Below are 14,952 nucleotides of genomic sequence, written 5' to 3'. Positions count from 1 at the left end.
CTGTTTAATATCCCACCCAGAGTAATCCCGCTGTATCGCTCACTCTCCAGTCTGTTTAATATCCCACCCAGAGTAATCCCGCTGTACCGCTCACTCTCCAGTCTGTTTAATATCCCACCCAGAGTAATCCCGCTGTACCGCTCACTCTCTAGACTGTTTAATATCCCACCCAGAGTAATCCCGCTGTATCGCTCACTCTCCAGTCTGTTTAATATCCCACCCAGAGTAATCCCGCTGTACCGCTCACTCTCCAGTCTGTTTAATATCCCACCCAGAGTAATCCCGCTGTACCGCTCACTCTCCAGACTGTTTAATATCCCACCCAGAGTAATCCCGCTGTACCGCTCACTCTCCAGTCTGTTTAATATCCCACCCAGAGTAATCCCGCTGTACCGCTCACTCTCCAGTCTGTTTAATATCCCACCCAGAGTAACCCCGCTGTACCGCTCACTCTCCAGACTGTTTAATATCCCACCCAGAGTAACGCCGCTGTACCGCTCACTCTCCAGTCTGTTTAATATCCCACCCAGAGTAATCCCGCTGTACCGCTCACTCTCCAGACTGTTTAATATCCCACCCAGAGTAACCCCGCTGTACCGCTCACTCTCCAGTCTGTTTAATATCCCACACAGAGTAACCCCGCTGTACCGCTCACTCTCCAGTCTGTTTCATATCCCACCCAGAGTAACCCCGCTGTACCGCTCACTCTCCAGTCTGTTTAATATCCCACCCAGAGTAATTCCGCTGTACCGCTCACTCTCCAGTCTGTTTAATATCCCACCCAGAGTAACCCCACTGTACCGCTCACTCTCCAGACTGTTTAATATCCCACCCAGAGTAAACCCGCTTTTAAACAGCTGATCTCCTCAGCTATTCAGGCCGGTGATGTAGGAAGCAAAGTCGATCAAATTTCATGGAATGGAAAGCACCTAGTGAGGACATTGGGCGCAATTGAAGTGTGCTGGCATTAATGCTCCACACATTATAGTCAGACTGTTTGCAGTCGAGCTGGAATTACAGTTCCTACTAAACACACGCTGTTAACTTCAGTCAATCAGTCAAACTCCCCGGGATAGGAGGGTGAATGAAGTGTAAACTGAGATTGTGATCAGCACACACGTGTCTGTAATATGAAAGTACCAGATGTTGCAGCAAGGATGAAACTGATCCGAATAGGAATGATGTTTCTCAATTAATGAGCCACACATTGAATCTCAGCAAATCACTGTCTTTGACTCAGTCTCTCTTCTTCCAGTGCGATCTCTGACCTGTTTGCAATGTTCTGGATTTTCGGGGACCTGCGATTTTAACGCTATTGACTGCACTGCTGGGACCCCCAGCTGCCAGACTGTTTCCTCCACAATCATCATCGGTAATGTTTCTTTCATATCCAATTCTTTTCCAGATTGTATTGTCATGGGCGAGGCGTTTTCAGAACCCCAAAATGTAACATGGAGTTCAACCAACCTCACCCTTTAATGGATTTGGTGCTTTTCCGAGCACACGGCTTTTTCCCTAGGTGTGGGATTACAATTATGGACACGTGCGTTTTTAAACACAAAACACTGTTTATTCCATGAACTCAACTTAACAACTTAAATAAACATTGGATCTCTTAACACCCCTTACTTCAAAGATAACTCAGAAAATATTGCAACAGTAAATAATTCCTTAAAATGTTCCTTCAAACTTCCAAGAGACTTAACACCTTTAAACAAAATCACATCAGGGAAAAGGCTTTACTTTAAATCACCCAAATGATCCAGAGATAGTCTTTCATGGCAGAGATCCAGCTCCCTGCAAAACCACAGACACACACCCAGCTCTTTCCCTCCAAACTGCAAAACCTAAACTGCAAAATGGCTGAACTGAGCTGAGCTCCACCCACTCTATGACATCACGGTTTTCTTAAAGGTACATTGCTTAAACATTCAGTTCTTAAAGGCACTCTCGCATGACACCTCCCCCAAGAAAAAATAAATAAACCATCAACTTCTAGATGGTTTCATTTTTCACCTTTGCACCATCAACTAAGAAATGTACACAGTAAATATACCTTTTCGTCTTTAAAAAAAAACACACGCAAACTGGTATAATAATATAGTCCATTTTTCTTTGTTCTTCTTCCTCCAACCGAAATCCTTCTCAATTGACAGTCTCTTTGAACAAATTTGCTGCACGATCCATCCATTCCTCTACTCCTCGGCATTTCTCTTTAGGATCAGATACTTTAGTTCAATCTGACCACAGAGTCCCTTGCAATTCTCCAATACAGGAGCATTGGTGATCACAGCTTTCAGGCAGTCAAATGCCTGTTGAAAGACCGCTGTCCATTGAATTTTTTTACGTTACTTCAGCAATTCCATCAGTGGGGTAAGCACGCCACAAAACGTTTGCACAGCTATTCGATCAAATTTATTCATGTTAAGAGATCGCATTGCCTCCCTTTGTCTTGAGGGTATCGGAAACTCCTCAAGGAAAGTGATTCGGGCTTCTCCAAATTCACTTTCGACTAGGTTCATCACCAAACCCGTCACCTGAAGTCGATCGAAGAACTCCATATGATGGTTTAAATGTTCTTTCCATGTTTGGAAGTTGGAAATAAAAGCAGCTTGTCCCATTTTCTCCATGCAATCCTTGAATGGTGGGATAGGATAAGAGTCCGTTCTTGTAACTGCATTCACCTTTCGACAGTTGGGTACCGTCTGGTTTAGGTACCATCACTATGGGTGCAACCCACTTCAATTATGCCATTTTTAAGCATACTCTCAATCTCTCTGTTAACCTGTGCCAATTTTAAAGAATTAAGTCTATATGGATGTTGTTTGATAGGAACAGCATTTTCCACATCTACAAGAGATGTAGCCAGTTTAGTACTTCCCAATTTATCTCTACAAACTTGCCCATGTGATATCAATAACTCTTTCAGGTCAGTTTGTTACCTCTGGAAGGTAACTTAACAATTCATCCCAATTTTCAAGAACATCCTCATTTTCCAATTTAATTTGAGGTATGTCAAATTCACAGTCATCTAATTTGGTTCGTCGCTTTGAGTTAGAATCATTAAAACCTCCTTTTTCTCTCCTTCCCTTTCAAAGTACCTTTTAAGCATATTCACATGACACACTCGGTGAGTCTTCCTTCTATCTGATGTTTTTACCACATAATTCACCTCACTTAATTTCCTTTCAATCTGATGCGGTCCACAAAACCTAGCTTTTAAAGGCTCCCCTAGCACTGGTAACAACACTAAAACTTTATCCCCACTGGCAAAACTACGAACTTTGGATTTCTTGTCCGCTACCCGTTTCATCACATTTTGTGCAACTTTCAAAAGTTGTCCAGCCAATTAACCTGCTCTATTTAATCGTTCCCTAAAATTTGACACATAATCCAATAGTGTAATTTCCGATTTCTCACCTACCAATTTTTCCTTAATCAAATGACCAAAAATTACTTCAAAAGGATTACATTTGGTAAACTCATTAGGTGCATCCCTAATTGCAAACAATACAAATGGGATTCCTTTATCCCAATCCTCTGGATAATCTTGACAATACGCCCTCAACATTGTCGTTAATGTCTGATGCCACCTTTCTAACGCTCCCTGCGATTCTGGATGGTACGCAGTTGATTTAAATTGTTTTATTCCTAAGCTATCCATAACTTCTTTGAATAACTTTGAAGTAAAATTCGTTCCTTGATCCGATTGAATTTCTGTGGGTAGTCCATATCTAGTAAAGAATTTGAGTAACTCCTCCACAATCCTTTTAGCTGTAATATTACGTACTGGAATGGCCTCTGGAAACCTAGTAGACACATCCATTACAGTCAAAAGATATTGATTCCCACTTTTTGTTTTAGGAAGCGGTCCTACACAATTAGGGCCCTTGTAAAAGATTCCTCAAATGCTGGAATAGGTATTAAGGGCGCTGGTTTTATCCCTGCTTGAAGTTTCCCTATCACTTGACATGTGTGACATGATTGACAAAATTTAACTACATCTTTATGTAATCCAGGCCAATAAAAATGTTTCTGGATTTTAGCTTGAGTTTTCCTTATTCCCAAATGACCTCCCACTGGTACCTCATGTGCAACACCTACTTTCTATACCCTACCGGCAATACTACTTGATGAACTTCTGCCCACTTTTCATCCGCCTGCATATGTACAGGTCTTCATTTTCTCATCAAGACATCACTTTTATGGTAATAACACTCTGGTATACTCTCAGATTCCTCTTCCGTATATGCTTTCTGATATATCCATTTTATTTCCACATCTTTCTGTTGTAACTCTGCCAATTTTCCTGAACTAAAAATATCCGCCTCATCCTCCACCTATTCTTGTTCTTTTTCAACCATCTGATCAAAAATCGTTTCTGATAATTGCACTTCAACTTCATCTTCACTCTTTGATTTCTACTCTTGTCTTAACCTGGGACTTTGTGACCTTGTTACTACACAATCCGGAAAAATCCCAGGATATTCGTCCTTCAACACTTCAGTTGACTGATTTTCCACTGGCTTATCAACCACAGTAGGAATCACTCCCACCTGCGATCCAGCTATATCATTACCCAAGATAAACTGTTTTCCTGGACAAGATAGTGTATCTATTACTCATACTACCACTTCACCACTCTTCACTGGACTTTCCAACCTTACCTTATATAATGGAAAGCTACTCCTCTCACCCTGAATTCCACATATCACCACCTTTTCTGGGAACATTCTTCCCAAACTACATAATTCCTCATCTCTTACCGTTAAAGATTGACTAGCCCCTGTATCTCTTAAAATTGTGACTTCTTTATCTGCTCCTCCTGATACACATGAGTAAACTTTACCCACACGAGTAAATTCTTTAAAGACATCTGGCACCTTCTTAACAATTACTTCTTGAACAGGCTGTACAATCATTTGCACCTCCTTCGCTTCCCTTGGGCTTTCCTTTACCACTCTAACAAATCCCACTGTCTTATCCTGTTTTACCACATCAGCCTTCCCAGTGCTTTTCTTCAACCACCAACACTGTGACTTTACATGGCCTAGTTTATTACAGTGAAAACATCTGAAACTTTTCATTTCTATTCCACCCTCCTGGATTTCTTTTTTAATCTGAGGTACACTCTCTTTATTGTCTCCCATCAGATCACCTTTACCTTTACCACTTGAGTATTTCTCATGTCCCCAGTTTCTATCCCTCACCGGCTGAAACCGTGTCGAAAACCAATCTTTGATTGATGAACTAATTCATAATCATCTGCCATTTCCGCTGATAATCTTGTACTGTTAACCCTCTGTTCTTCCACATGAGTTCTCACTACATGAGGAATTGAATTTTTAAACTCCTCCAAAAGTATAATTTCTCTGAGAGCTTCATACGTTTGGTCTATTTTCAAAGCCCTTATCCACCTATCAAAATTACTCTGTTTGAGCCTTTCAAACTCCATGTATGTCTGACTAAATTCTTTCCTTAAATTTCTAAACCTTTGTCTGTAAGCTTCAGGCACTAGCTCACATGCACTTAAGATGGATTTCTTCACCTCCTCATACGTTCCAGATACCTCCTCCGGTAGTGATGCAAACACTTCACTAGCTCTACCTACCAGCTTTGTTTGAATAAGTAATACCCACATGTCCTGTGGCCATTTCATTTGTTTACCTACCTTCTCAAATGAAATGAAAAAGGCTTCCACTTCCTTCTCGTCAAACCTTGGCAATGCTTGGACATATTTAAATAGATTCCCACCAAGCCTTCGACTATGCCCATTCTCACTATCCTCATCACTATCCTCCAACTGTATGTTTCCCTTTACGTCTGCCAATTTTAACTGATTCATGTTTCATGGCCATTTTCTGAAGTTCAAACTCCCTCTCTTTATCTTTTTCCCTGATCTGTACCACCATTTCTTTTTCTTTTTGTTCTGCTCGGGCTATTCTTTCTTTTCTCTCCTTTTCTTTTTCCTCTCTCTCTCTTTCTCTTCCTCTTTCCTTTTCCTCTCTCTCACTCTCGTATTCCAGCCGCTTTAATTCCTCCACATGTTCCATTTGCTTAATTTGGAACTGAATCTTTGCCATTTCCAATGAGTCAAACTCTATCTCAGGCAACTTTAAATGCTTAACCACTGCCATATTGACCTCATCTTTTCACATTTTCTCAGGTAATGTTAACTGCAATGTTCTTGCCAAATCTAACAGTCTGTTTTTCGTTTCTGTCCGTAAAGTACTCCGTGTGACATTCTCCACCCCCCAAAATGTCTGAGCCTCTGAAAGAGCCATTGTTCACAACACTCTCCCCACTTAAACTAAAATACAACACTGGAAAAGCAACAATCCTTCACTGTCTTTAAGTTCACAAAAGCCAATCCAATAGATAGACTTTTATCCCGGACGAGCCCCCAATCGTTATGGGCGAGGCGTTTTCATGGCGTTCAACCAACATCTCCCTTTGTTGCTTTTCCTAGCACACGGCTTGTTCCCTAGGTGTGGTATTTCAATTATGGACACGTGGGTTTTTAAACACAAAACACTGTTTATTCTATGAACTCAACTTAACATCTTAAATAAACATTGGATCTCTTAACACCCCTTACTTCAAAGATAACTCAGAAAATATTGCAACTGTAAATAATTCCTTAAAATGTTCCTTCAAACTTCCAAGAGACTTAACACCTTTAAACAGAATCACATCAGGTTAAAGGCTTTATTATTATGAGTTTAAATCACCCAAATGATCCAGAGATAGTCTTTCATGGCAGAGATCCTGCTCACTGCAAACACAGACACACACCCAGCTCTTTTCTTCCAAACTGCAGCTCTCTGGAAACACAGACACACACAAGCTCTTTTTCAAAATTGCAAAACAAAACTGCAAAATGACTGATCTAAAGCCCAGCCTCACCCACTCTCTGACATCACTGTTTTCTTAAAGGTACATTGCTTAAACATCCATGTCTTAAAGGTACCCTCACATGACAGTATGAAAATGGTGATCCCCATTTCTAAACATGAATTCAGTAACAATGCCTCTCTTCATTGGCTTCTAACCCATGGCCGGTGATTCTAGTCACTTGAGGGAAGACTGAGGGGGTTTTGTGATGCAGTGCGCAGCCTCACTGCCCCTGGTTTCCAGTCCAACTCCAGGATCAGATGACCAAGGGCATTTTGTTCATGATGTAGCCAAACAGGTTTGAGTGTCAACCTGTAAATCCTTCCACCAGATGGAAATGGCAGACACCAACATTTGGAGCAAAGAGACAATGCTGGAAAATCTCAGCAAGTCTGGCAGCATCTGTCGGGAGAGAAAAGAGCTAACTTTCGAGTCCAGATGACCCTTTTTCAAAGCTGAAAGACATAGAAAGTGGGAAATATTTATACTGTGGGGTGAGAGAATGAAAGATGGGTCATAGCCACAGAAACCAAGGGAACAGAGCACTAATAGTCACAGAAACCAAGGGCTCCAACACGAAGAGAGAAATTGTTTTGATTCCCTTTAGCTTTGACAAAGGGTCATCTGGACTCAAAACATTAGCTCTTCTCTCTCCCTCCAGATGCTGCCAGACCTGATGATATTTTCCAGCATTTTCTCTTCGGTTTCAGATTCCAGCATGCACAGTAATTTGCTTTTGTCCATTATTTTACTAACAGTGGGAGCATTGGTCAGTTATATGATGGAAAGAGATTTGGGTCCCTTGCCATCACACTCCATAACTTACATAGAAACATAGTAAATAAGAGCAGGAGGAGGCCATCCAGCCCTTCAAGCCTGCTCTGCCATTCATTATGGTCATGGCTGATCCTCCAACTCAATAGCCTAATCCCACTTTCCCCCATATCCTTTGATCCCCTTCGCTCTAAGTGCTATAACCAACGGCCTCTTCAAAACATGCAATGTTTTGTCCTCAACTACTTTCTGTCCAATATGATCTACTGTGTATCCTCAGACTGTGACCTCTGGTTCTGGACGCACCCACCATGGGGAATATCCTTCCTGCATCTACCCTGCCTATTCCTGTTAGAATTTATTGGTTTCTATGAGATTCCCCCATCATTCTTCGGAATTCCAGCGAATACAATTCTAACCGATTCAATCTCTCCTCATACGTCAGTCCCGCCATAGAACATAGAAAATTACAGCACAGAACAGGCCCTTCGGCCCACGAAGTTGTGTCGAACCCTTGTCCTAGATTAATCATAGATTATCGTAGAATTTACAGTGCAGAAGGAGGCCATTCGGCCCATTAAACCTGCACCGGCTCTTGGAAAGAGCACCCTACCCAAGGTCAACACCTCCACCCAACACTAAGGGCAATTTTGGCCACTAAGGGCAATTTATCATGGCCAATCCATCTAACCTGTACATCTTTGGACTGTGGGAGGAAACTGGAGCACCTGGAGGAAGCCCACGCACACACGGGGAGGATGTGAAGACCCTGGAGCTGTGAAGCAATTGTGCTATCCACAATGCTACCGTGCTGCCCTTAAGAACAAATTAATCTATACTATATCATTCTACCGTAATCCATGTACCTATCCAATAGCTGCTTTAAGGTCCCTAATGTTTCCGACTCAACTACTTCCATAGGCAGTGCATTTCAGCCACTACTCTCTCGGTAAAGAACCTACCTCTGACATCCCCCCTATATCTTCCACCATTCACCTTAAATTTATGTCCCCTTGGATTGGTTTGTTCCACCTGGGGAAAAGTCTCTGACTGTCTACTCTATCTATTCCCCTGATCATCTTATAAACCTCTATCAAGTCGCCCCTCATCCTTCTCCGTTCTAATGAGAAAAGGCCTAGCACCCTCAACCTTTCCTTGTAAGTCCTACTCTCCATTCCAGGCAACATCCTGGTAAATCTCCTTTGCACCTTTTCCAAAGCTTCCACGTCCTTCCTAAAATGAGGCGACCAGAACTGTACACAGTACTCCAAATGTGGCCTTACCAAAATTTTGTACAGCTGCATCATCACCTCACGGCTCTTAAATTCAATCCCTCTGTAAATGAACGCTAGCACACCAAAGACATTCTTCACAGCTCTATCCACTTGAGTGGCAACTTTCAAAGATGTATGATCATAGACCCCAAGATCTCTCTGCTCTTCCACATTGCCAAGAACTCGACCGTTAACCCTGTATTTCGCATTCATATTTGTCCTTCCAAAATGGCCAACCTCACACTTTTCAGGGTTAAACTCCATCTGCCACTTCTCAGGAATAAGTCTGGCAAACCTTTGCTGCATTCCCTCTACAGTAAGAACACTCTTCCTCAGATAAGAAGACCATAACTGCACACTATATTCCAGGTGTGGCCTCACCAAGGTCCTGTATAGTTGCATCGAAACAAACCTGTTGGACTTTAACCTGGTGTTGTAAGACTTCTTACTGTGCTCACCCCAGTCCTGCGCCGGCATTTCCACATCCTGTATAATTGTAACAAGGCATCCTTGCTCCTGTACTCTAATCCTCTTGCTGTGAAGGCCTGCATACCATTTGTCTTCTTTACCGCCTGCTGTACCTGCGTGTTTATCTTCAGTGACTGGTGTACGCGGACACCCAGGTCTTGTTGCACATTCCCCTCTTCTAATTTATGGCCATTTAGATAATAGTCTGCCTTCTCGTTTTTGCTACCGAAGTGGATAACCTCGCATTTCTTCAAATCATACTGCATCTGCCATTCATTTGCCCACTCACTCAACTAACTTTAGTATATAGCACGCATGCTGCCTTCAGTTCTTCAGACAACGCCCTCTGAGCCCACCACCACTATTATGTTGAAGGACAAGAGCAGTTCATAATTTGGTACACAATCATATGGATGTTTGCCTCCAAGTCCTTCACCATCCTGATTTGGGAATGTGTCGCCTTACCTCAGCTGCCTCGGTCAAAATCCTGGAACTCTCTCCCCAACAACATGGTGGGATTACCTACACCACGGGGACTGTGGGGTTCAAGAAGGCCGCTCACCACCTCCTTCTCAAGGGCAATTAGGGACCGCAACAAATGCTGGCTCAGCCAGCAACGCCCATTTCCCTTGAACGAAAAATGAACAGTACTCGGTCTCCCAGTGATTTGGTCGAGGAAAGAACCAACAGTCTCTATGGGCTGAATGGTCTCCTTCTGTCCTGCGCTGCTCTTTGATTTACCCAGAGTGAGACAAGAGTTGGACACGGGGCAGAGAGAGACACAGATAGTCGAGTTTGTGTCTTGGCCAATGACCAGGAATTGATTAATGGTCTGGGATGAGCTGAGCTGAATTCCTCTCCACACAGTCACATTGATCAAAGCCGAAGTCTTGGGGAAAATAACCGGCTTCAGCTTCCAACTCCAGTCTGTGCTTCTTTCCAGAGGGAACACCGACCAGGCGAATTAATCAACAATGTTCCGCTGAATCGAATGACTTCTCTTTGAACAGCGGAGTGGTTTCCATCTCCAAGAGCAGCAGTTTCTGTGAATCTGACCGCTGCAATAATCAGACAGTTTCAGGTAAATTTACAGTGATAATATTCCAATTGGGATCTGAGGGACACATTTCAGGAATGTGTGTCACGTGTGGATTTTCAGCAGCTGTTTGGGCCCCAAATTGAGGGATTACCACCCGGCACTCGCAAACTATTGAAAGAACCTCCACCTTTGCAATGCTTTTGATCAAATGTCTCCTTAGAAAGCTGGGTGCTACTTGACGTTTAATAACACGCCGATGTAATATTTAGCATAATTTTCTAATATTCTGACACGAAGTAAATGCACGGTCTTGTTTTTCATTTATGTGTAACTTGTAATTCATAAGCCGTCCTCATAGGACGAAACACATCATGAACTTGAGTTACCACCTGAGGGAGTTAGTGCGACACCTCTTAAAACCGCCTTCCACTGACTTCAGCTACAGTCCCCATCGAATACTCATTCTTGCTCCAGGCCCCACAGAGGGCATTTGGTCCATATGAGAATTGAGCAAATTGTCGGAACATACAAATCAGAAGCAGGAGTAGGCTATTCGGCCCATCCAGACTGCTCCGCAATTCAATAAGGCCATGGCTGATTTGATTATAAGCTCAGCCCAACAATACTGCCTGACCCACAATATGTTTTTCACCCCTCTTTCCCTGAATCAGAGGTTAGAATTATTACCTGAGCCTCGTGTAAATTGGTACAGGGTGCACACAATTGGAGATGAATACCTGACTGTACTGCTGGTGTGGTAGACGTGGTCACTGGATATTGGGGCACTGATATCAATACTGGGGAAAGAGGGGCTGAACTGTTGTGACGGCTTACGTCTGAACCGTGCTTGAACCAATGTTCTTGCAACCCACTTAACTAGGGGAGATGAGGGGGCTTTACCAACATGTGGGAGGGTGGGCGGCATGGTTCTGGAGAGGGGACCTATGAGCTTAAAAAGAGAATTTGGGAGTACTGCAAGGCAACATTTTAGTTAATGGAACTCTTTAGTTAATGGAACTCGCAGTGTGACAAGAAGTGTACACACATAAATAAAACACAATATAGGGTCAAAGGGGAAAGTATCAAAACACCAAAATTACTGGCGCATTGCTTAACTGCATGGAATATTTGGCACAAAATAAATGAATTGACGGCAAAGATTGAGCTTAATGGGAATAGTCTTACATTACTGATACGACCTTACGAGGAGATCAAAGTTGTGAACTAAATATTCAGGGATTGTGACTTTCCATAAGGAGAGTCAGGAAGGAAAGAGTGTTGGATAGTTTAGAGATGGAATAAGTATGCTCGCAAGATATCATCTTGGATTAGAAGATACAGAACCCATATAGAAACATAGAAAAGCAGAAAATAGGAGCAGGAGGAGGCCAATTGGCCCTGTGAGCATGCTCTGCCATTCATTTTTTGAATAAATATGGAGTACCCAATTATTTTTTCCAATTGAGGGGCAATTTAGTGTGACCAATCCACCTACCCACGCAGACACGGGGAGAATGTGCAAACTTCACACAGACAGTGACTCGGGGCCGGGATCAAACCCGGGTCCTCAGTGCCATAGGCAGCAGTGCTAACCACTGTGCCACCATGCCACCCTCTACTGAGCCATTCAATATGATCATGGCTGATAATCCAACAAAATAACTTAAACCAGCTTTTCCCACAAATGCTTTGATTCCCTTCGCCCTAAGTGCTATATCTAACTGCTTCGTTGAAATATGCAATGTTTAGGCCTCAACTCCTTCCTGTGGTAACAAATTCCACATGCTCACCACTCTCTGGTGAAGATATGTCTTCTGTAACTGAATTCTCTCGCAATGAAGGCCCGCATACCATTTGTCTTCTTTACTGCCTGCTGTACCTGCGTGTTTACCTTCAGTTACTGGTGTACACGTTCACCCAGGTCTCGTTGCACATTTTCCTCTCCTAATTTTTGGTCATTCACATAGTAGTGTTCCTTCTTGTTCTTTATGCCAAAGTAGATGTCCTCGTTAAGCTGCATTTGCCATTCCTTTGCCCACTCACTCAACTTGTCCACATCACACTGAAGGATCTCTGGAAAAAAATAAAGAGGGAAAAGTTAAACAAGAGGTTTGACTAACAAGTACAATAAACACGGACTGTAAGAGCTTCTTTAAATATATAAAGGGAAAGTGAGACCAAGTGAACATAGGCCCTTGACATCGACTTATTAGAGAATGAGTCTGGAGCATTCATAATCGAGGTCCTGGGAATGACAGAGAAGTTTAAAAAATATGTTGTGCCAGTCTTCACAGTTGAAGTCACCAGTAACACTCCAACAATTCTAAGAATCCAGCGGCAAAATGGAGAGAGGGAATATAAATACAATAACTGTCACTAGAAAAAGTGTAGTAGGCAAACTAATGGGGCCAAAGGCTGATAGGCCCCCTGGATCTGATGGGTTGCCTCCTAGGTTAGTACAGGAAGCAGCTAAAAAAGATAGCAGAAGCATTGGTTCTTCTAAGAATCCTGATACTCTGAAGAGGTCAATGCGTATGGAACCCTGGTTATTCCATTGGAAAGTGTGGAAAAGCACAGCATTTAGAAATATATATAATTATTATGCAGTCATCATGGCTTCATGAAGGGACAAATCATACCTGACAAATTTCTTAGAATTCTTTGAGATGGTAATGGACATGATACACTATATATTGCTGACTTGGATGTTGAAAGTGAATGTACTATTGCCACATTTTCAGATCATACAAAAATAGGTGTGAAGGCAAGGGGTGAGGAGGCCACAAAGTCTACAGAGGGAAATAGACAAGTAAATTGAGTGGACAAAAACTTGACAGATGGAATAAAATGTGGCGTTATACACTTTTGTAGGAAGGATAAAGGAGCTGAATATTTCTTAAATTAGAAAGGTTGCAGAAAACTGCAATACAGATGGATTTGGGAATCCTCATGCATAAATCACAATAAGATCACATGCAAGGTCAACACGCAATAGGAAAATCAAATCGAACATTTGCCTTTATTTCTATGGGAATAGAGTACAAAATTAGGGAAGGTTTGCTAAAACTATACTTTTACACTAGTTGGACCGCACCTGTTATACTGTGAGCAGTTTAGGTCCCCTTACCTAGTAAAGATATCTTGGCATCGGAGGCAGTCCAGAGAAGGTTCACCAGATTGATCCCGGATAAGGAGGGATTTTCTTCTGGGGAGGGGTTGAATAGTTTGGGCCTGTACTCTTTGGAGTTTAGAAGAATGAAAGGCAAACTTATTGAGGCATATACGATTCTCAGGGTCCTTGACAGGGTAGCTGCTGTGAGTTTGATTCCTCTTGTGGGCTAGTCGAGGACCAGAGGGCATAATCCCAGAGTAAGTGGTCGCCAATTTAAGACAGAGATCAGGAGGAATTTCTTACAATCATAGAATTAAAGTACAGAAGGAGGCCATTCGGCCCATCGTATCTGCACCAGCCCTTGGAAAGAGAACCCTTCTTAAGCACCAAGGTTTATAGGGATAAGGCAGGAACCTGTAGTTTAGGATCGTCACATCAGACCAGTCATTATCTCATTCAATGAAGAAGGAGAATGGATGGGTCAAATGGCCCACTTCTGCTCCTATGTCTCATTGTCGTATCGTGAAGTTTTCCTGCACTTTTTCCTGCCTATCCCGGGTTAAGGAATTGCGAGACCTTACATGGTTGGGGCTAAAACAAATAACCCTGGCCTTCGGGAAAGATGGGCGATGGCGAGTTGGAGCCTGATTTAGCCCCGAATCCTCACCTTGCCCTTTGCACTGCAGTCATCTGGAAACGAATAGCCGGCGGGGCCGGAAACAAGCGGCCGATTTCCAGCTTTCGAGACGAACCTGGGTGTGTTAAAGTGAAATTGTATTGAGGAGATTCGGAAGGTTTTATCCAATGAGTGTTTCTATTTCAGAGCCTGCCAATACCACAGTCAATGGATTGCAATGTTTCGGATGTTATAACTCATCCTCCGAGTCCTGTATTAACAGTCTGAGAAAAGTGAATTGTGTGGGAGCAGAGAATCGCTGTTTCAATGGGACAGGAATACAAGAGGCATTGGGTAGGTTTAATTATTCTCGCCCAATAGAACACAGAACATACAGTGCAGAAGGAGGCCATTCGGCCCATCGAGTCTGCACAGACCCACTTAAGCCCTCACTTCCACCCTCTCCCCGTAACTCAATAACCCCTCCTAACCTTTTTGGTCACTAAGGGCAATTTATCATGGCCAATCCACCTAACCTGCACGTCTTTGGACTGTGGGAGGAAACCAGAGCACCCGGTGGAAACCCACGTAGACACGGGGAGAATGTGCAGACTCCGCACAGACAGTGACCCAAGCCGGAATCGAACCTGGGACCCTGACGCTGTGAATCAACAGTGCTATCCACTTTTGCTACCGTGCTGCCCAAATGCTGTGATACTCAATTTAACAGTGCCTTCATGCCAATTCATGCCTCAATCTTGTCAGTTTGAAGAGC

At 42.9% G+C, this 14,952-nt stretch overlaps 1 protein-coding gene across 1 annotated transcript in view; it reads left to right on the top strand.

Moving 5' to 3' along the window:
• LOC140387094 (uncharacterized) overlaps positions 1-14,952 on the top strand; it is a 571,970-nt gene that overhangs the window by 497,510 nt on the left and 59,508 nt on the right. Inside the window, exons 12-14 of the mRNA XM_072470103.1 lie at positions 1,256-1,372; positions 10,354-10,491; positions 14,385-14,531. Of these exons, the coding sequence (XP_072326204.1) occupies positions 1,256-1,372; positions 10,354-10,491; positions 14,385-14,531 (402 nt within the window). The remainder of the gene's footprint in view (positions 1-1,255; positions 1,373-10,353; positions 10,492-14,384; positions 14,532-14,952) is intronic.

This window comes from Scyliorhinus torazame, chromosome 12 (genome assembly GCF_047496885.1).
Source record: "Scyliorhinus torazame isolate Kashiwa2021f chromosome 12, sScyTor2.1, whole genome shotgun sequence".
Taxonomy (NCBI): domain Eukaryota; kingdom Metazoa; phylum Chordata; class Chondrichthyes; order Carcharhiniformes; family Scyliorhinidae; genus Scyliorhinus; species Scyliorhinus torazame.
The sequence above is the reverse complement of the archived record's forward strand: the minus strand, read 5'-3'. Positions and strand labels throughout refer to the sequence as shown.